General features: G+C 47.5%; 1 long non-coding RNA gene and 2 gene segments (V, D, J or C); all 3 read right to left on the reverse strand.

The window, feature by feature from the left end:
* Positions 1 to 856: 856 nt before the first annotated feature.
* On the reverse strand, positions 857 to 1,511 carry LOC128312393 (immunoglobulin lambda variable 1-40-like). The segment is given in 2 exon segments: positions 857 to 1,257; positions 1,369 to 1,511. Coding segments are annotated over 2 exon segments (513 nt in total).
* An 11,673-nt stretch (positions 1,512 to 13,184) lies between these two features.
* On the reverse strand, positions 13,185 to 14,009 carry LOC106989076 (immunoglobulin lambda variable 5-37-like). The segment is given in 2 exon segments: positions 13,185 to 13,740; positions 13,862 to 14,009. Coding segments are annotated over 2 exon segments (420 nt in total).
* A 498-nt stretch (positions 14,010 to 14,507) lies between these two features.
* Positions 14,508 to 21,222, reverse strand: LOC113596671 (uncharacterized). Its single transcript, XR_008291654.1, has 3 exons — positions 21,203 to 21,222; positions 21,010 to 21,114; positions 14,508 to 16,491 (listed from the first exon to the last, which is right to left on the reverse strand). It is a non-coding gene; the product is annotated as an uncharacterized LOC113596671 (long non-coding RNA).
* Positions 21,223 to 21,720: the final 498 nt, after the last annotated feature.

Genomic DNA, 21,720 nt, shown 5'->3' on the forward strand with positions numbered 1-21,720 from the left:
TTACATAGGGCTGGAAACTTCTAGAAACAGGTAAATGGCCAAGGATGGAGACCTTGGCTTCCTCAGAAGTCAGGTGGGAGCTGAGAACACTGGACCTACGACCCCCAGTCCATGAACTTAGAGACCGTGTGTCTCAACATGATGGGCGAGATGAGCTTTCTGTGTCCTTTGAGACCCTTTGTCTAGGAAGGGGCTGCCGTGAGTGACGTTGGGGACAGAAGGGAAGGAGGAGCCCTCACTCCCAGGTGGTGCTGTTGCATGCACCGGGGCCCATGGTGGCAGCAGCAGGAGCATCAGAAGCAGAAGTCACAGGCTGAACCTGAGCAGCTGCTGGGGCCTCGCCCTCCCAGCAGATGAGAAAGGGGTTCGGCTTTCAGTTCTCATGGGCCTGGGACTCTGTGTGAGCCCACGATGCTGTCCCAGGAGGGACAGGAACCAGAGGCCTCCTCCTCAGCCCTCAGCCCTTAGCCCAGGGAAGATCTGGGAGCCAGAGTTGCTAGACATGGAGCCAAAGAGGGAATCAGGATCCACAATGGATCCAACTATCATAATAGATGAGGATTTAGGGGCAATTAGTGGGAGCTTTTGTTACCAGGACACATAGCGGACACTTCTGATGTGTCCTGACTCAGAGCTGGATTTGTGTTCCTGTTTCTGCTGTTACCTGTCATGGACCCTGTCCTCAGGGCAGCCTGCCTTTGGCATCCAGGAATGTGCTCAGTTTAAGAAAATCACTCAGTATATTGATCCGAAAGACAGGCTTCAAGGAGGAATTGCAAAGAATGTGGAAAGACTTTGTAGACATATTGCTTGTGAAGGGTCTCAGACCCCAGCTTGCACGAAAAAAACAAAGAAGCACTTGGCCAAAAAGTCAGAGCTTCACAGGAAGTCCCATTGCTGTGGGGACAGCAGGTTTTTGTCTCACTTCCCCACAGGCCTGGAGCACTGTGTCAGCACCTTGCATAACGTCAACAGACAGGCAGTAATAATCAGCCTCGTCCTCGGCCTGGAGCCCAGTGATGGTCAAGGAGCCTGTGTTGCCAGACGTGGAGCCAGAAAATCTGTCAGGGACCCCTGAGGGTCGATCGCTACTACCATAGATGATGAGTTTAGGGGCCTTTCCTGGAAGCTGCTGGTACCAGTTCACACCAGCAATACCGATGTTGCTCCTGCTTCCAGTGCAAGAGATGGTGACCTTCTGGCCCAGGCCCCCAGACACTGAGGGCGGCTGAGTCAGCTCAGACTGGGCCCAGGACTCTGGAAGGGGAGAGACAAAGAGAGCATGATGCTGGGATCTAGAGACCAGAGGAGAATCCAAGGCCCACGTGTCCTCCCTGGACCACTTCCTCTGTTCCCTCATCTAGTCACCTGTGCAGTGGATGAGGAGGGTGAGGAGAAGAGGGAACCAGGCCATGGTGGAGGTCATCACCGACCCTGCCTTCTGTGGATCCACAGCTGAGCAGATCTCCTCTAATCCCTTCCTTCCCCTTTTCATCCCCTGAGAAAGGGAGGGCCCATCCATGCAAATCAGACCAGCAGCTCTCTGACACTTCACTGACCCTGGGTCAAGTCCCTCTGCCTGAGGATGTCAGGTGCGTTGGACGGGGAGGTGGTCTCTGGGGCCATGCCAGGAGAGGGGAGGTCACAGTTTGGAGTCCTGAGCAGAGGGCACAAGCATTGTCCAGGTGCAGGTCCCAGCTCTAGTCATGGCCGACCCTCAGAAGCAGGTGACGACCACCCCCTGGTGTCCAGGCCCAGACACAGCATATGTGACATGGTGAGCAGATCTCATCAGAGTTCCTGCCTTCCCACTGCTCTGTCCACCATCCCCTTCCTTCGGGACAGGCCAGGTGTCCCCTGTGTGGCCTTCCATCCCCTGAGGACACACTGTGCTCTCCTCTGGCTCCGCATAGTGAGTCTGTCCACAGCGCCCTTGGCTATTATTGATGGGGCAGCACTGACGTGGTGACTCTTGTACAACCACACAGATGAGGATCAGGGCCACAGAGCGATGGGTCCACATTGACACATGGCCAGTTCTGTGCAGGAGGCCGACTTCTTCCCCCTTCCCTGCTTCCTCTCTGGTCTGAGAGTTTTCCTTTCCCAGAAGGTCCCTCAGCACTGAGGACACAGGGAGACCTTTTCTCCAGGTTGTGGGTAGAAGCCCACATCCCTCGTGTGCATTCCTACAGGGTTCCACACTGAAAATCTTTGTCAGCTGTCACTCTTGCCACCTCACATCACATACTGGGGATGATGGAGGTTGGCTTCACCACTGGGGAGACCCCTGCAAGGAAGCACCTGTTGAGGCAATACACATGTCCTTGCTCAAGTGGGGACTCTGCCACACCAGAAGGGACGCAGCTGCTGAGTCTCCCTCAGGAAGTACAGGGCCCAGTCCCCAGTCCCAGGTTCCTTTTAGTGAATGGTCCCCACTGAGGCCCTGTGTAGGGACCACAGGGCAGTCCCACAGCGCCCCCTCCTGGCTGAAGGGCACACACCCCACTGTGTCCCACAACCCTGAGAGCCCAGTGGGTTTCCTCACTTCTGTTTATTCACACATCATTGAGCTGAATCTTGGATAATGTGACCCTGTAGTGCTGCCCATGTTCAATGTAGTATTTTTCAGTCTCCAAAGAAGCCCTAGCCCATAGGATTTGGAGGCATTTACCTCTATTAAATGGTAAGTTGCCAGTTCTTTGCAGAAGATACTCCAGACCTCATGTCCCTCTTCTGGCCTACAATTGAGAATATGTCTATCTCGTGAATATTTGAAAACTCCTGTGCGTTAAAGCAATGGATTCCAGCCTCTGTCATTGGAATTGAGTATTATGTTAATCTTCTATATTTTTAGGTAATTTCCTTGGCTTACTACATTAAAAAGAAAAGGAAATAACAATGAATTTATATTTGATGAAGTCCTATTTAGCAAGTGTCATTTTTTGTTTTCCTTTTTTTGTTTTTTCATGGGTTACCCTGACAGTGTCTTATTTAAACATTTTTATAGAAACCCTAGTTCCTGAATATTTTCTCCTTTATTATGTTTGTAGCTTTATGTTTTACAGATATGTCTATAATCCTTTTAGTGATTTTTTAATATATATAAAGTCAGTTTTAAGTATGATTCATTTCTCTCTCAGGATATCCAATTTTTCTGTGGCCATTTGTCGAAAAGTCCATCCTTTCTCCTCGGAAAGGCTTCTTCTACTTTGTAAAAGAAAAAAAGTGTTTATCCTTCACTCTGTGGGTCCGTTTCTGGGTATTATGTTCTGTTATCTTGGCCAATGTGTCTATCCTCTATCCATACCACCCTGACTTGCTAGGACAGGAACTGAATTACACTTTTATCCAATTTGGGAAGAACTGGCATATTTACTATAATGAGTCTTCTAATCCATGAACGGAACTTATCTTTCCTTGTTTTAGATCCACTTTGATTACATTTACCAGCATTGTCCAGATTTCAGCACCTGTGGCCTATACTTGTTTTGTGAAATATGCCCCGAAATAGTTCATCGGGTGGTTTTAAGGTTTTTTTATTTTCACCTGTTTATTGCTAGCATGTATACATCTATATGATCTTTCTATGTTGATCTTTATTCTAAAATGTTTCCAAAATTATTTATGACTCTTTGAATTTATATATTTGCATACTTCATTGTAGCTTCCTTTGTAGTTTTCCTGTAGGTCATTCTCTCACCTGAAATGGGATAATTGTCTCTTGTTCTTCTTCATCTGAATGCCTCTCATTGTTTGTCTTGCCTTATGGTTCTGACAGACACATCCAGTCCTATGTGGAACAGCAGTGTTGACATAGGACATGGTGGCCTTGCTCCCTACCCGAGGTGGGAAAGCTTTCAGTGCTTCCCCTCCATGTGTGTTCACCGAAGGGAAGGTGTTTTATAGTTTTCTTTACCAAACTGAAGAGGTACTCTTCTATATTTTGTTCTCTGAAAACATTTATCACTCTCATTCATATACTCATTCATTCTTTTCCATGAGCACAAATAGGTCTTGAGCTGTGCAGGAAGTGGAAGAGAATTCATCCTACCTGAGAGAGTGAGGGAGACGCTTTCATCGGTCTTTTTTAATTTTTTTTAATGTTTATACATATTTGAGAGAGAGACAGATGGAACCCAAGTGAGGGAAGGGCAGAGAGAGAGGGAGACAGAATGGGAAGCAGGCTGGAGGCTCTGAGGTGTCAGCAGAGAGCCCGACATGGCACTTGAACTCAGTAGCCATGAGATCATGACCTGAACCGAAGTCACATATTTAACTGACGGAGCCACCCAGGGGCCCCTCAGCTGTCATTTAATACTTTGGCTATTATCACAACTGATTTATTTCTCCTTCTCCTTTGGTGTCAAGGAGACAAGGCAGGAGGCCTGGTGAGACAGATACCACTCCCTCTTGTCCAATATGAGGGTGGGTGAGAGGATACTTATGACATGGAAGAAATGGCATTTTCTCTCTCCCTTTTCCTGCTGGTTTCTTCAGTTCCTTAGACTCCCTATCCCTCCTCACTTTCTTAAAATCCTGGGTCATCATTAGCATGATCACAATCCATCCCACATACCCCTCGAGGTTTAGTCCCACCTGCCTCACTGACCACCCACCCCATCAAATCCACATACTGCTCCCTCTCCAGCTGAGTCCCCCAGTTGACTGGCTGCAGGTGCACATGGCCGTGATGGCTGCTCCCGCTGTGAATGTATGAGACTCTCTTCAGGTCATCCCAAGTCAGACACCCTGTGATCCTTCATTTCTCACATTCCTCTCTGTAGTCCATTGTTAGGGCTGTCCCTGTCTACAGTGCACAGTCAGACTTCTTCAATCTCCTTGAAGTGAGAAAGTATCTTCCACCCAGACTCCACACTGGAAAATAGAAGCTAGAATGTAAGTTTCATGGTGTCACCCACTAGTTGTTAACAGGCTCATGTTTTGTTTTCTTACTGATGACAAAAGAAGATGTTCACTGTGGGGCATAAGCATAGGAGTCTCCCGGGCTTACACCAAGGGGCTAACAAGGCATAAAGAAATACAACGCCATAGAATGCTCACAACTGAGTGCTGGAAGCCGAGCTCTCCCAGCCTGAGTGGCAGGCCCCGGGCTGTGGACGGATTGGTGACTGCAGGGCGGCCCGCCGACAGTGAAGCTTCTTGTACTCCTGCTTTTACATAACTTGGCCTTAAAAGTACCTGGGGTATTGTCTGTTGGGGAATTGCGCTCGGCAGGCCCCCTGGGAAAAGAACCATTAGGGAAGAAATTAAGGTTCCGCAAGAAATTGTCCGGCCTTACGGTTAGCCCTTGCTATCCCCTATGGAGACTCCTCTACTTGCAGGAAGGATAGCCTCATGCATTTGCCAGCAAAGAGGGCCTGTAAGGAGAGACATACGGATCTGAAAGCCTCACTCCGGCAACTAAGGAGTGTATCTCTGGGCACAGGTGACTTCAACCCCTAGGCCCACCTGGCCCCCGGAGGCATTCCAGATGGTGACTGAACCTAGTCGGTTAAGCTACAGAATGGTTCATTGGTTCCTAGGTGCATTGTCTCTCTGAGAATGTATGAGGCATGGGTTTCTAAGGCTTTTTCAGCCCCTTTCTGGCACCTCGGACCGAGGCAAACACATTGTTCTTCTGGCCTCATGTGGTTAGGAGGTCATGTCCCTATAACTGTTCCACTTGAGGTGTTAAGAAATGGAGGGCCTTTCACGAGAACAGCTAAGCAAATCCTTTGTAGATTATAGACAAACGCAGATGCCTAATGGAATAATGTAAAAAATTAATCTATAATCAAAGGGTATGCGGGAAAGTTAGGGCAAAATCACCATGTTATTTCTTAAAGGTTGTTTACACATAGGAACATTTTCAAAATTATGTATGTTAGAAAAACATAGTTGACGTATGCTACAAGGAAATCACTAGGATATATAATGCCACATTTACTGCAATAAATCGGCCAGCTCAACACACTGCTGTTGTCTGTGTCCATTTTTATTTTTTGTTTCTATTTTAGTTTTTTATTTTAGTTTTGTTTTATTTTCACTTTTTCGCCAAGGCCGTTCATCCTTCGGGAACCCCTGGATCTCCTGGAGCTGCACTCCGGCAACTGAGTTTGGGCAAACCAGATTGGCACCCCAAGACTAGGGGGATGTAAAGACATCCCAAGAATAGGGAGCTGCAAAGGCACCCCAGAATAGAAAGGGGTTGCAGAGCCCCCAGAATAGAGAGGGAGGGGAAAAGGCCTAAAATAAGAACAGGCACAAAGGCTCCCCATACAAAGGTATATGAGGTAAGCCAGATTAGGCATTCAGGGCAGAAGCACTCTCCAACTTAGTACTATAGCAGAAAAGCTGCTTTCACTGGAGGAAAGGACCAAGTTAGATAAACAGGTAAATTGAGCTACAGACCACTGCACTGCAGGCAAAGCAGCCCAGAGCAGAGATGGTTAACAAAAGAAAAGGTGCTTTGTTAACCCTGAGGTTGCTCCCCCTGTCTGCTTTAGCCCCTAGGCTGGCTCAGATAAACAGACACGGTGCCGGTGCCATTAACAACCATGGTAACAACCATCTGCCCATCTGCCCGGTAACAGGATTTTGTTGTATATTGACCAAAACCCCAAACACTGTATATCTTCAAAATCCCTTTTCCCTCAAGTCCCCAAGTGAATGTCCACAATTTCCTTGTCTCTTTGTGCACGCCCATCAAATCTGTAAGCCTTCTGATCTTGATAAACACAGGGAAAGGGCCCTCATTTGGGGCTCTTGTCTTTTCCTGGACATTAGCCATCTTTCACTTTTCATCCAGCGTCCCGCTCTCTTGTTCGACAAGAGAGAATTCTAGACGTAGAGTCTACGACAGTTCACCATTTCAAATATGCTTTCACATTCTTCGGGACAGTTTACAATTCCCTTAATATATACATTTCACACATCTCAGCCTAACAGCTCTCCCTCTGGTCTCTCCGGTGAACTTGTTTCAAGCATAGTCTCTCTTTGTGTGCTGACCTAAGACCCTTGATCTGCAACAGAACTACCCTACTTTCTTGCGATTTGCAGGCCACTGTCCCTGAGGAAGGAGTGAAGGACTGACCTTTCCCAGAGGCGAGGCCTGACCACATTTGGAGCAGCTGCCAATGATGTCACCAGATCTGGCACTGCCAGGCTCATGTCCACAGAGAACTAGCCACGTGGACACTTGCTTCTACCCCATGGACCGCCGCCACGATTCCCTGCACCTTCCCGTACGAAAGTATAGGACTTCTCCGAGACAGAGAACATGATCTTTGAAACATTTGTCCACATCTCCCCAGGCTGCTGGCTTCCTGAGGAAGCACCCATTCCTTTCCCATCATCCCTTGTCTCTCAAGTATTGAATGAATTTCTAGTGGCAAACAGCAGAGCCTGAATTTGGAACCAGCTCTCTGTTCAATAATATTAGCATCTTGACATTGTTGGCAATATGATAAGAATCCTTTTTGTTTTTAGCATATAACAAGGTCTCGTTATTACTGAAATTATTATTGAAATAATTAATACAAACTTTATTTTACACATGTCTCATGACTTTCCTGAATTACCTTATTAGGGCCATATTTTTAAATTTTTATTTATTTTTGAGAGAGAGCGCGCGAGAGGGCAGGGTTGAGGCAGAGAGAGAGGGGATGAAGGATCCAAAGCAGGCTCCTTGCTGACAGCAGACAGGTGGACTTGGGAATTGAAATCACAAACCAGGAGATCATGACTTGAGCTGAGGTCCGACATTTAACTGACTAAGCCGCCCAGGGCCGCTTGTTAGCACCATGTGTTTAAACTAAATACCCTGAGCCGTCTGAAAGCAGAACTGAAGGGGTCCCCAGGTGGGAAAACAATCTCTGTATATAAAGAGGAGACAGCTTTCCTGCCCCAAGAGCACTCATTGGAGGCCCCCAGCTATTTTCTGTGGTCTGTGCCCTGCAGGTTCTACTTGCCCAGCACCCATACCGAGCCCTTTCCTGGGAGGAAAAGAAAACAGAAATGCAACAAGGTCAGGAGTTCAGGGTTTGAGGAGAACAAAGGGGATGCCAACCTACCAGTCTCCACCAGGCCAGGAAATAGCCTGAGTGCTTCAGAGACAATGACCCAGAGGAAAAGTCCCAGCGCAGGAACAAAAGTAAACTTTTCCCTAAAGCACATGCTTGAGTTGTTTTGGCAGGATTGAAACCTTGCCCCACAGGGTAATGAGGTTAAAACAGTCACCAGCAGGACCCCCACTGACACCTCTTCTTTTTCACAGGAATGTTCCTGTATTTCAGAGGCAAACAGCAGAAAGAGCCTGGGAGCTTAGACCAGTTTTATCTCCTGCAACAGCTCCACCAGTGCAGATGGACCAGGGAGTGTCCTCCAGGGACCTCTGCCTCTTTATAACGTTAAGTCTCTGCCCTAGGAGGAGGACAAGCTTCATTAACCTACCACATGATGGGGACACAAGCTCCTGTGCTCCATATTCCTGCACAACCTCATGCCCACTCTTGCATAAGATGACAAAACTCCCTTTTCTGGGTATCCATCCTAACCCTGAACGAAAGGAACCCACTCGCCTCCACTCAGGGAGACACAGCTTTGATAATTCTTGTCCCTGATCCCCTTATCTGTGGCAAATAAAGTTTCCTTTGGGTGACAGCATCTGCTGAAGCCTCTGCCCGTACCTCACCAAGGAGTGAACTCAAAGTAGCTCCAACACTTCTAAGTCATATATTTCATCCCTTAACTTGGAAACCTGCCTTCTTCTCTCTACTCTCTACCTGTGGTTTTAGTGACATTTAAGTCTATTAATAAGAAATTTCAGACAAATATTAAGTAACAGTTTTCTTAAAATTATCTTTGTCTGCTCATTTTCACCCTTTATATCAAAGTAAGTTAGAAAAAAATGAAATAATTTTAAAGGTATCTGTTGTTAAGAATCCCTGGTGGCCTCGCGCCCAGGCTCACACCACAAATCATGAGCGTCAGTGGAAAGAGAAGTCAGTTCCCGAAAAGGCTGGGGTGACAGAAGGGGAAAGCTAGCCGTGGGTCTGAACCACCATCACTCGAAAAAGCCCCTGAGAGTGAAGACACAGGACAGCAAGTGGAGAGACCCAAGCCCTGACCACAGGACGGGCATCCAGGGCGAGCAATAGTGAAACGGGAGGTCTCAGATGCAATGCTGTGGGCAGATGGGTGAGAAACCCAAATCAGGAAGGACGCTCTGGAAACATCTCACTAAGGAAAAAGAGTGGGGAGGAGACATGTAGAGTCTGCCGGGCATGAGGGAATGGGAAAAAGAGAAAGGCCACAGAGCCCACACCCCACCACAAGGAAAGGAAAAATGTATGAGACAAAAACTTGAAATATGGACCGTAACACATAATATTATTTTTCATAATAATAAACAACACCGGCGAAATTATTGAACAAAATTGCAATATGCAGAAATCTACAAAATAAAAAATGACAATGGGGGACAATAGCCATCGGAAAATAAACTTTTAAAGAAGAATCTGTGATTACACACCATCATGGAAAATAATTATGTTATTTGGACAGCCTCTATTAAAATTGCAGCCATCTAGATAGATCCGCGTGTCCTCGGCACAAATGAACACGTCTCTAGACGAAACGATGAAACGTTCCCTGTATTTAAATATGGTGCCCATGATGTTCCTACAACAATGCACACGCTGATGCCACTGAAAGGTGCGCTTCCGGGGGTACGTGGTCTGTGATTCGGCACCTGTGAAATGTGCACAACAGGAAAATCACTGCAGACAGAAAGGAATTTTTGGCTCCAAAGGGCTGATGCAGGGGGGCCATGGACTCACTGCTCGGGGGTCAGGGGTTTTTCTGCAGTGATGGAAATGTTGTCAATTTGATCCTGATGATGTTTGCCAAACTCAGGAAACATACTACAGACCACTGAATCGTACCATTTAAATGACTGCACTTTATGCCTGTAAATTATCTGAAGAGATTTGTCTTATTTTTAGAAGAAAACAACATGAGACGAAGCTACTGTCACTGACTCTTCATAGTTGTTCTGTACTCAGAGAGTCAGACCCTCAGACCCTCCGGGGTGTCCATGGTCTCCCTGTTTATTTGTCACTGGCAGTGACCATGGGAAACTGGGGCACGTTGCTGTATCATTTGCCCACGGGCTTAGAGCACTGTGTCAGTAATGACCAGCCTCGTCCTCAGGCCGCAGGCCCGAGATGATCAGAGAGGCCCTGTTCTCGAGAACCCAGGTGGGATCCCGGAGGGCCTAGTGCTTCTGAGCGTCTCAGCTTTGGGGACACGGTGGGGAATCTGTGGGTACCAGCCCACCTAATACGACCCAACATTGTTGCTGATTCCAGTGCAGCTGAGGGTGACCTTCTAGCCCACAGACCCTGATAAAGAGGCTTTCTGTGTCAACACAGACAGTGCCCAGGACCCAGCAACACAGCAGTGGAGACACGGGTCAGTATCAGGTTATTACTCACAGTGTGTTCTCAAAATGGGGGAAACAAGCAACTTAGGGGTCCCCCGAAAGCAATTCTTCCGCTTTCCACAGCCAGTAACCTGAGCAGAGAGCAAGGAAGGTGAGGAGGGGAGGGGTCCAGGCCGGGGTGGAGATACCCCAGACTGTGGTCCTCAGCCCTCAAGGGAGAGACCTGCACAAAGCCTCTCTTATCCTCTCCCCTCCTGGAAGAGAGAGAGGAAGCCTTCATGCAAATCTTTCCCTCCCCTGGGACTGAATGTGGTGACAGCTGAGTGTGGGGTGGGTGGGACTAGGGAAACTCCTCTAGGCACAATTTTGCAGGGGGCACAAGGCAGGGCTCCAGGCCTGGGTTCTCAGATGGGACCCCTCCCCACACAGACACCACTCAGGCACAGGCCTACAGCGCCCCCTGCTGTCTCAGTGTCCAGCCGCACCCATGACTGGAAGGGACATCCTGGAGCTGTGAGAGAGACACCAGGGCACCAAGGACTTCAGTCAGCCTGGCATACTGTCCACCCCCACACAGGGCCAGATCTTCTTCTCCCTCAGGGCTTCTGCAGGTGCCACCACACCTCAGTCCTTGCTGCAGACACAGGGCATCCTCAGCATGAATCACCCTGGGCTCCTCCCACTACTTAGAGACTTGTGTTGTTGGGGCCAAGAGTCATTGACCACTGGGGGATAATGTTTCCGCCCAGTGAGCACAAGAGTGGAGAGCATGCACGCCCCTCCACAACCTTTTTCGGGAGACCTGGGGGGACAGTTCAGTTTTCTCATCTCACTTCCCATTCTGGCGGGCCAGTCCCCATTACCTCTGCACTGAACTGGATGAGGTAGATCAATGATGGTGCATGGCTATAGATCACGTGAGTATATTCTATCTCTCTATCTTCCATCAAACTTTGCATTTTCTACATTACCTATAATTGGTATGGTATCGGTCCCCAAACAGACACATATATCAATGGTACAGATTCAAAAGGCCAGAAATAGGGTGGCTCAGTCGGTTGGGTGTCAGACTCTTGATTTCAGTTCGGGTCATGATCTCCACTTCTGTGATTGAGCCCTGAGCTGGGTTCTGAGCCTACTTGGGATTCTCACTCCCTCTCTCTCTGCTCCTTCCTCCCTCTCTCTCTCTCTCTCAAAATAAATAAATAAACCTAAGAATACCCAAATAATATAAATAAAAAGATCAGAAATAAGTGCAAGTTCCCCTTGACAAGCACAGAGAATGGAGACTGAATATGAGGCCTTTCCTCAGTCTCTGGAGGAGAGCACACATGGATTTTGCAGGGAATTCAGACAAGAATAAGCATGAATCATACAGCAGATGCCTCATCGGAGGACCTCAGTTCTCACAGATGTTCCCGGACACATTTTAGGAAAGAAAGCTGGAGTTTCTGGACCCCCTGCAGTGGGCACACGGATCCCCGTGCCATGGGCTGCAACGTGCACCCACGTGGTCATTCCGGGGTAAAAAGCACAGCCTAACGAACGATCCCACCTGGGTCAGGCCACATCCGCAAAGAGCCCCCATGGGAGCTGCCCTCTGCCCTCTGCTGCTTCCTGCATTGGCATGAGCTCCTGGAGCCCTGGCTTCTCTGTACACCCAGCTGACCCACTCCCTTCCTGGGTGCACAGTTACTGTTTGGGATGATAAAAAGCTTTGAGAAATGGAGAGTCGTGATGGTCACCCAACATGGCGAATATATTTCATATCTCTGAATTGCACAAGAAAGTGATGAAAAGAGTAAATTTCCTGTTGTGTGTATTTTCATAATTAAAAATTACTAGATGAAAATCCAACTTATGTTAAGAAAGTTGCACTCACACCAATCTCTTTCCCATCTTTATATGTGTTACCCTATTCTAACTCATCCTCATCACTAAAAATTGACAGAGATTTTATTATCTTTTTCCTGTAGGTTCCACATATAAATGAGATAAAAAAACATTTGCCTTTCTGTGTAGGCCTTATTTCTCTTAGGGTCATGTCCCGCAGGTTCGTCCATGTTGTCACAAATGACAAGACGTTCTCCTGGAAAGGCTCATGGGATCGACTTCCTTTATGCAACATGGTGCCCCGCATCCCCTCTACTGCATGGATCACGGACAACCCCGATGCGGCAGGAGAGGAGAGGAAGACACAGTCCATTCTTCTGGGCTCCAGAAACCAGCCACATGCTGCCCATGGGCCCTGATGGTGTCAGCTGTAGGGAAGTCACGTCAGTGAAATCTCCCAAGCAGACTAAAAATTTTGCTGCACTGGTGGCACTCCCACCTGTCCCTCACAAGCCCCACTGAGAAGTTTGCTGACTGGCACACACAGTTTCTCCCAGGGGCAGTCACCCTCTCCCGACATCACAAATGAACGGCAGGTACCCAGCCAGTGGGCCAGGCCAGCTCTGTGTCTGTGATTCCTTAGTGTCTCCTCGCTGGGACACAGAGCTACTCAGTCAGCCCTGAGCACAGGAGCCTGGAGGGAAGGGAGGGCCTCTGCTCTCACCCCTGGAGGAACACAGGCCATGCTGTGGAGGACTGTCTGCTGTGGGCACAGTCTGTAGACTCTGATCAGAAAACTAAGGCAAGTTGATAGACCCTTGTGAAGAGAAAAAAAGCGAAATCCACAGGCTCTAATTTTTACGTGTGAACCACTAGGCAAAATTTCTGCATCATTATAACTTTTTTGTTGTCTTTGATTTGGTTTATTGTTGTTGTCATTTTTCTTTCTTTTTTTTCTTTTTTTCATAGAGTTCACACAGGTTTGATAGGAAACTGGGAAGAAGAACATTCAGATCCAGTAGCTACACCCAAGTATAGTAACTGTGCATTCAATTTACATTAGACTTCGGAGACTCAGACTACAGTGGTCTAAGCAGGCTGGGTATTTGTCCCACTTCCCCATGTGTCTGTGTCACTGTGACCAGCACTACTGTGCCCGATTGCACAGTAATAGTCAGCCTCGTCCTCAGGCTGCAGCCCAGAGATGAGCAGAAGCCCTGCATTGGCCGAGGCATCTTTGGATCCAGAGAAGCGGGTGGGGACCCCAGGTCCCAACTGTGTACTGGAATCTGAGTAGTAGTACAGGAGATACCGAGGAGGGCTCCCTGGATTCTGTTGGTACCAGTGTATGCTATAGCTTCCAACATTGATGTCCCTGCTCAGAGTGCAGGTGAGTCTGGCTGTTGTTCCCAGAGATGCAGAGAGGGAGGCTGGCTGAGTCACGACAGGCTGGGACAGGGAACCTGCAAACACAGGCACAGCAGAGGGAAGAGAAGGAACAGCGCACATGGGATTAGGGAGCTGAGCCACAGGGGTTTCACTCTGGCTGCAGGCCCCCCCTGGGACACTGGGTCCTGTCCCTACCTGTGCAGTGGCAGAGGAGCACGACAAGGACAGGGATCCAGGCCATCGTGACACACACCCTTCCTAGACCTCAGAACCGGGGCTGGGCTGCCCTGGGCCTCTTTTATCCCCAGTCCACAGAGCTCAAAAGGAGGGGCTGCTCATGCAAATGGGACCCACCCCTGCTGCTCGCTCCTGTGCGCTTAGAGGTCTGCAGCCCCTTGACAGGAAGACTGTGATGCACTAGTTTCCCCCTGGGTGGGCCTGGAAGAAGCAGCTGCTGGAACCACATACAGGCCCAGGTTCAGGGACTCCGCTAGGAACAGAGAAGACACCTGCTCTGTCCCCACTGGAAACAAGGGTTCCAGCCCTGGGGCTTTCTACTCTGGAGGGCTACTCAGCAGGGAGCCCCCTTCCTGTAGAAAGCCACAGACCTTGTCACCGTGCCCCCTGCTGGTGTCTGGGTGAACCTCTCCTTTCCCAGTGCAGGCTTCCCTGGTGCCTGTATTTCCACCACCTGAGAGTGACCCTCCAGGGAAAGAGAAAGGTCCTGCTCTACATCAGGCATCCTCCATGGATGGGGTCTGATGACAGGGACACATGCAGTCCTGACTCAGTACAACCTGTGAACCACTATGGAGCTGAGGACAAGACACACGGAAGAGGCAATAGAAACCATCTGTCCCAATGGTACAGCTCAGACGATGCATGCTGGCTCTGGGTGCCGGATGTGGACAGGAGCTCACCTAGGGGACACACACTCATGCAGGAGGACACGTAATGTGGGCATGCTGGGTCCCTCCAGAGCAGGGGAGACAAGACACAGCAAACCCTGATGAGGGTGCTGCAGGTGGGGGACAGAGCAGAGCTGGGCATCCAGCAGGGACCACTGCAAGGCCATCTTGCGACCTCACCTCCGTGTTCTGGGAGACTTGCAATCCTGTCTGTGCAAATCATCAAGAGCACCTGCTAGACACAAGGAGAGGGAACCTGCCAGCTGAGGGATTGGGGGAGCACCAGTGCCGTCTGGTGGACACGGGATGCACAGTGACCCAGGGCCTGGAGCTGGGGCCTGGGTCCCTGCCCCTCATCCCCCCTGCTCACTGTTGCAGACTCTTCACAGTGGATTCTGGCACTAACACATATGCATGGAAGTTTCACCCATGTGTTTTGTGGCCTGATAACTCATGTCTTTCTCCTGCGTCCTATTCCATGTGTGGACATACAGATATTGTTTACCCATTCTAAGGGTGCGTTGATCACTTTCGAGTCTTGGCAATCATAAATAAGACAGCAACACACATTTAGGTGCACATTCTCATTTGCACACAAGAACCTCATTTAGAGTAAGCTGTAGGACTGTTCTTTTTGCATTCTATCGTTAAGGCTTTGTTTGCGGTAGAAACCACTCACAAGGAATCTTCCCAAGTGATGGGGCTTTTCACACTCCCACCAGCAGCGAATGAGAGTTCCTGCTGCCCCACATCCTCGGTAGTATTGGTGCTGTCACTGTATTGAACTTCAGCCATAGACATGGGAGGCCTCTGGTACGTCCTTGTTCAATTTGTAATACCACAATGACATATGAAGTTGGAAATCACTTTGCATGTGTAATAGTCATTTTGTCTATCTTCCTTGTTAAGGGATCTGTTCAGATCTGCTCATTGGGAAGGCACTGCCCAGCACCAGGGAATTCAGGAGCTCAGCAGAGCTCTATGTCAGGAAAAAGGGAGAAAGTGAGTGTGGAGTCTGACACAGGACTCGACCCCAACACCCTGGGATCATGACCTGAGCTGAAATCAAAGAGTTGGACGCTCACCCAACTGAGCCTCCCAGGTGACCCGCAACAGTTTGTTTTTAAGTAACCTCTGTACCTAAAGTGGGGCTTGAACTCACAAACCCAAGGTCAAGAGTTGCATGCTCTAACCACTGAGACAGCCAGGCTCTCCTCCACTGAGTCATTTGTAACTCTGAACAAGCTAGTTTGCCCTCGAAAATATGAACAAAGGGTGAGTAAGGATCACTCTGAAGATATAACTGAAGGAAGGGATATGGCACTCTCAGATCATCTTATTCCAGGACAACAATAATCTTTTGGAAGATCTGACAACAAAAGTCACTCCCGGAACCTCTTGACAGGGGATGCCACCAGGTCTAGAGAGTGGAGGGAGATTTTCTCTCACTTCCCCATGGATCTAAAGCACTGTGTAAGCATTGGTACTATCTTGGCATATATGACACAGAGACACTTCCTTGCACACAAGATTCCAGAGACGTCAGAACATATGCATTGGTCAAACATCTTTGGATCCAGAAAATGACAGGGCACTGGGATCTCTGGTGTGGTATTTGACCCTGCCTTGAATCACAGGAGATACCACCGAGGATTCCATGGCTTCTACTAGCACCATTATGCATATTTCTTAAAACAACATTGATGTCACTTCCCAGGGTGAAAATGAGTCTATTAGATTCTTCAGAGATGCGGACAAGGAGGGTGTCTGAGCCAGCATGGGCTGGCAGAAAGAACTTGCAAACACCCGCGCTCATGGGTGATGGGGCAGGGATGGAGGGGAAGCTGCTTGGAAGCTGATCCAAACGTGTGGACATAGGCTCAGAGGCTGCTTTGGATCACCGAGGACCGTCCTTACCTGTGTGGTAAGAAGAGAACACAAGGAGAAGAGTTTACACCATGGTGGTCCCAGTCCTACTGAGAACCCATGGCTGGAGCTAGGCTGTCCCAGACATTTCTTATCTCCTTCAGTGGTCTCTGGGAGATGGGGTTATACTTAGGGTTGCATTTTCTTTCTTGAAGTATATTTGGGTGTTCAAATATAGTAACTTTTGAGAGGCTCAATTGATGATCTTCCCCCCATTTTTTGCTGTTTCTTATGATATCCTATGTGAAGAATCTCTTGCGAAACCCAAAAATCATGGGGATTTCCTTCTTGTTTTCCACTAAGATCTTTATAGTTTTAGTTCTAAAATTTAGATCTTTGATCCATTTTACATCCATTTTTGTTTATAGTATGTGGTAAGAGTCTAACTTCATACTTTTGTGTGTGGATATCTAGTTGGCCCAGCACCATTGGTAGGAGAGAACTTTTTTTCACACTACATTCTTTGAGAACCCTTTTGAAAATCAATTCACCATAGATGAATGATTTCTTTCTGGCCTCTGAGATAAGTTTAATTTATCCCTCTGTCTATCGTTAGGCCAGTACCACATTCATCTTGACTATAACTTTGTAAGTGAGTTTTGAAATCTAAAAAAAAAATTTTTTTTTAATGTTTATATATTTTTGAGAGAGAGAGAGAGATGGACACAGAGTCTGAGCAGGGGAGGAGCGGAGAGACAGGGACACACAGAATCCGAAGCAGGCTCCAGGCTCCGAGCTTTCAGCACAGAGCCCAATGCGGGGCTTGCACTCACCAGTTGTGAGAACATGACCTGAACAGAAGTCGGACGCCCAAACAACTGAGCCGACCAGGTGCCCCAGTGAGTTTTGAAATCTAGAATTGTCAGTCCTGAAAATGTGTTCTTCTTCAGGATTTTTTGGATGTTCTGAGTCCCTGCAAATCCACAGAAATTTTAAGGTCATCTTTTCTTACAGTGAAAATAGACATTTGGACATTGATAGGGATTGCATGTAATCTACCAACTGCTACGGAGAGTATGGCTTCCTAACAATTGTAGTTCTTTATTTGTTTTACAAGTTAAATAAGGTAAAATAATAAAACATTCATATTAAACATCTGTTTATCTACTTTTGTCTTAGTACAGAAAAACTATAAAGATAAATACGGGTCCATTAGTAAACACGGGTTGTTCTTTACTCAAATATTTTATTATGTTTCTGGAAATTGTGAAATGTAGTCATAAAGTTGCTATTCTAAGGAATACTAGCATAGCAAATAGTTCACATTTACTTCCTATTTAATTTTCACCAGAAAACTAAGGTTTCTAGAGTTAGGAATTCTAATAAATATAATTTAGACGACTAAAAATAATAAGGAAAACAACTATGTGCTCCAGGAAAGTAAGACATGTGTTTTTTTGGGGGGAAAGGTATGAAGAATGGGAATACATTTTGTGTTGAAGGAAAAGAAAAATAATTTTGTCCTAACATGAGTCTGGTTATTCAAAGAATCCTTAGATCAAGATCTAAATGTATAAGAGAAAGCTGTAGTAGGATTTTGGAAAAGAAACCTGGAAAGGAATTTTAAGTGTGGTCAGTACTGGTTCAAATTTTTAAAATATTCAGTAAAGAAGTGGTGTTTCATATCAAAATACATGGATGAAAAATTAAAATTGTGTTTTCTCTGGGTTAAAAGGTGAAAATTTTCTTGAACTATTGGTCTGCTCTTATTAAAAACGGTAAACAAAAGGCTTATTCACTTTTAACCTTATCTGCCTAGAATACAAGCACTCTGTTTTGCGAAAATATTTCCTATGTTCATCAGAAATGTCATTCATTGAAAACAAATTATTTATAACATTTCAGAAGACCTACATGTTGCTTATAACTAGGTAACTTTCTCTACTTGCCTTTAAAATGTGTTTGTGTTGGGTGTCAGAGGAATAAACACATTTTCTTGTCAATTGCATCGTAATGAACTCTACTCATGTCTTTGGCCATGACCACTTTTACGGCTTCTCATGTACAGTGACCATGTTACTCCCATGCTCCTGCAATGTGTTTCATCGTCAAGGATATTCATGGAGAGGACTTTTGACAAACTTCGGGTTTTGATACCGTTAGGATAGTAACACAGAGGTATAAATTCCAAGAACAAATAGGAAAACTGGATTCAAATGGCACAAAACTTAATACCATGACACTGAATGTACAGAGAAGGATACATACGATTTTCGTGACGTTTTCTTTAAAACATTGCTGCCTTTTAAAAACAGGTTTTTTTCCTTCAGATTCAAGACACTTCTTTTAAGCTCACTTACACATAATGACATGATGAAATCTACCTTTGTCAACCAATGAAGCCATTTAATTTTTTTCCCTACCTGATCCCTCCAGACCTCAGAAACTGTCAGTGACTCTCTCATATTTTTATGGTGATACATTTATTAGCACAAGTTTGATAAGATTCCATTTTTCTTGTAACAGACTACAATTGGAAACATTGGTCATATTACCAAGAGGTTGACAAGAATGTCGTATTTGAAAGAGATAAATAGATGCAGATACTCAATATCACCAGACAGCTTTACGGACCTAACCTTGACTTTATGGTTCTAATGCAGGTTCTTGGAAGTATCAGCCTGCCACCTGCTTACAAAGTTCCCAGCAACTCTTCCAGTGCGTCAAGCAGGACATTTTCTGGAAGTTGCAGGAAACTTGGGATATACTGGGACCCTGAACACAGAGAAATTGCCCACTTCTAGAGGCGTTGCAGGCTAAGTCTGATGGCAGGTTTTTGGCACCAGTTTGGCTGGACTTTTGGCCTGCAGGGGCTGCTAAATGTTCACCGTAGAGCTTTCTTATAAAAGTTCCAGCAAAGCAGGTTTTCAACAGCTATTTTGCTGTAGTTAGGTAAATAATCATCACAGCAAGTTCTTTTTCAAACTACACTTATTTTGCAAACAAATGTATGTCCATTTGGCTGTAAGTTGGAGATACAGGGGGCATTGTAGAGAAAAAAATTTTTTTCAATAAACACATGAGTAAATACTTGATTCTAATCCTGTTCATTATAACCTGAACTAGAAACTGATTTCTATAGCTTCCTGCACTGTCTGACTACAAGTCTCAAATGTAATATTGTTTTATCTTAATTTTTTTCAACATTTGTTTATTTTTGAGAGACAGAGAGAGACAAAGCTTGAGGAGGGGAGGGGCAGAGAGAGAGGGAGACACAGGACCCAAAGCAGGGCTCCAGGCTCTGAGCTGTCAGCACAGAGCCCGACGCGGGGCTTGAACCCACAAACCCTGAGATCATGACAGGGGCCAAATTCAGGCACTTAACTGACTGAGCCACCAGGCGCCCCTCAAGCCTAACATTGTGAATTTTCTCCCAGCAGCTGAGCTGGACTAACACTGCCCTTTGCCAGGAGTCGTGCAAAGTAAATCTGAACAACTTGCTGTAACTTCAGAGAAAGTTGATGTACCTTCACAGCAGCTCACACAGAGGCAGTCTTCATGTTCTTCCTCTCCTTCCCTTCCCCATCCTCAGCCCCTGATTCCTTCCTGTCATGAGGCCCTTGACCTTCCCCATCCCTCCACCTCTCATTCCGGAGCCCCAAACCTGACTACGGCTCAGTCCACAGCCCCTGCCAAGTCACACCTTCCTGCTCCCCTCCTGCTCCTTCCTTATCTGTGCACAACTGGGATGTCATTACGGGGCATCAGATCTGGGGTTCACTGTCAAACTCTACAGTGCTCCAGCTCCAACCCCAAAAACCTCACCCCTCCTCAAGATCCTGGGACACAACCTTCCTTTACAACAAGTTTAGGTTCTGTGTCCTCTCTCTTGTCCTAGACACCGTCAACTCCCTGAACATGGGGAACCTTCCTGTCACGTCCACATGGATCCCACATCCCTAGAGTCATTGTGGCACACACTAGGTGTTCAGGAAGTGCTATGGATACACATTATCTGGGCAGCACTGTATCAACACTCAGACACACCTGGACTCTTTGTTCCTGGCTCTGTCCTGACCCGTCACAGATCTGTCCCCAGGACAGCTGGCCCCTGACACCCAGGAATTTCTCCTCGGTAGGAGAATCTCCTACAATGTGTTCCTGCTGAGGACAGGCTTGGGGGCCTGAAGTTAATAGAATATGGATCATTTGCTAACCAAAGTTCCTTGAAATTGTTCTCACACTACAGTTTACACCAAACGAAGGAAGCAGCTGACTTGGCCAAAGAGAGGAGGCTGTGAGAAGAGCACCGTTGCTGGGGAAACAGCAGATTTTTGTCGCACTTTCCCAAAGCACTGAGCACTGTGTAAGCAGTGAGATTCTTGTCCCACGCTGAGCCGTGATCATCAGCCTCGTCGTCCGCCTGGAGCCCAGTGACGGTTAAGGAGCCAGACTTGCCAGACCCAGAGCCAGAGAACTGGTCTGGGACCCCCAAAAGACGAGTGTTCTCATAGATGATGGTTTTAGGGGTCATCCTTGGGAGCTGTTGGTACCAAAACACACAATAACCGGCCCCAATGTTGGCTGGGCTTCCAGTGCAGGAAATGGTGAGCGTCTGGCCCAGGGACCCAGACACTGAAGATGGCTGAGTCAGCACAGACTGGGCCAAGGACCCTGGAAGAAGAGACAGAGAGGATGAGGCTGGGGTCTAGAGACAAGAGGAGGAAGCAGGGCCCCTTCCCCTGTCTCTGCATCCAGTCACCTGTGCAGTGAGCAAGTACGATGAGGAAGAGAGAGACCCAGGCCATGGTGGAGGCCCGTTCCTCATGACTGCTCCTGCTCTCTGTGACCCCACCGCTGAGCAGACCTTCCCTAACCCCTCCTTCCCCTCTTCATCCTCTGAGAGAGGGAGGACCCATCCATGCATGAGACCCCCAGCTCTCTGACCCTTCACAGGCCCCGGTTGGTCCCTCATCCTGAGGAGGTCAGGGGTGAGCAGGGCAGGGGCTGTGTGGGGCCAGGGGGTGGGGAGGTCCCAGATGGGAGCCCTGAGCAGAAGGCAAAGGCAGTGCCAGGTGGCAGATTCAAGTCTCAATAACCCTGACCCCTCAGAACCAAGCCCTGAGTGACCCCTAGTGTCCAGTCACAGACACAACATTGTGTGGCATGGTGACCAGCGCCCATCAGAGAGACAGCTCCAGCCTCCCCACTGCTCCCTTGCTCGTTCATGGGTCAAGACTGAGCTGGCATCTCTAGGACACACTCCTTTGAGATCATGAT

The sequence above is a fragment of the Acinonyx jubatus genome, chromosome D3 (genome assembly GCF_027475565.1).
Source record: "Acinonyx jubatus isolate Ajub_Pintada_27869175 chromosome D3, VMU_Ajub_asm_v1.0, whole genome shotgun sequence".
NCBI classification, from domain to species: domain Eukaryota; kingdom Metazoa; phylum Chordata; class Mammalia; order Carnivora; family Felidae; genus Acinonyx; species Acinonyx jubatus.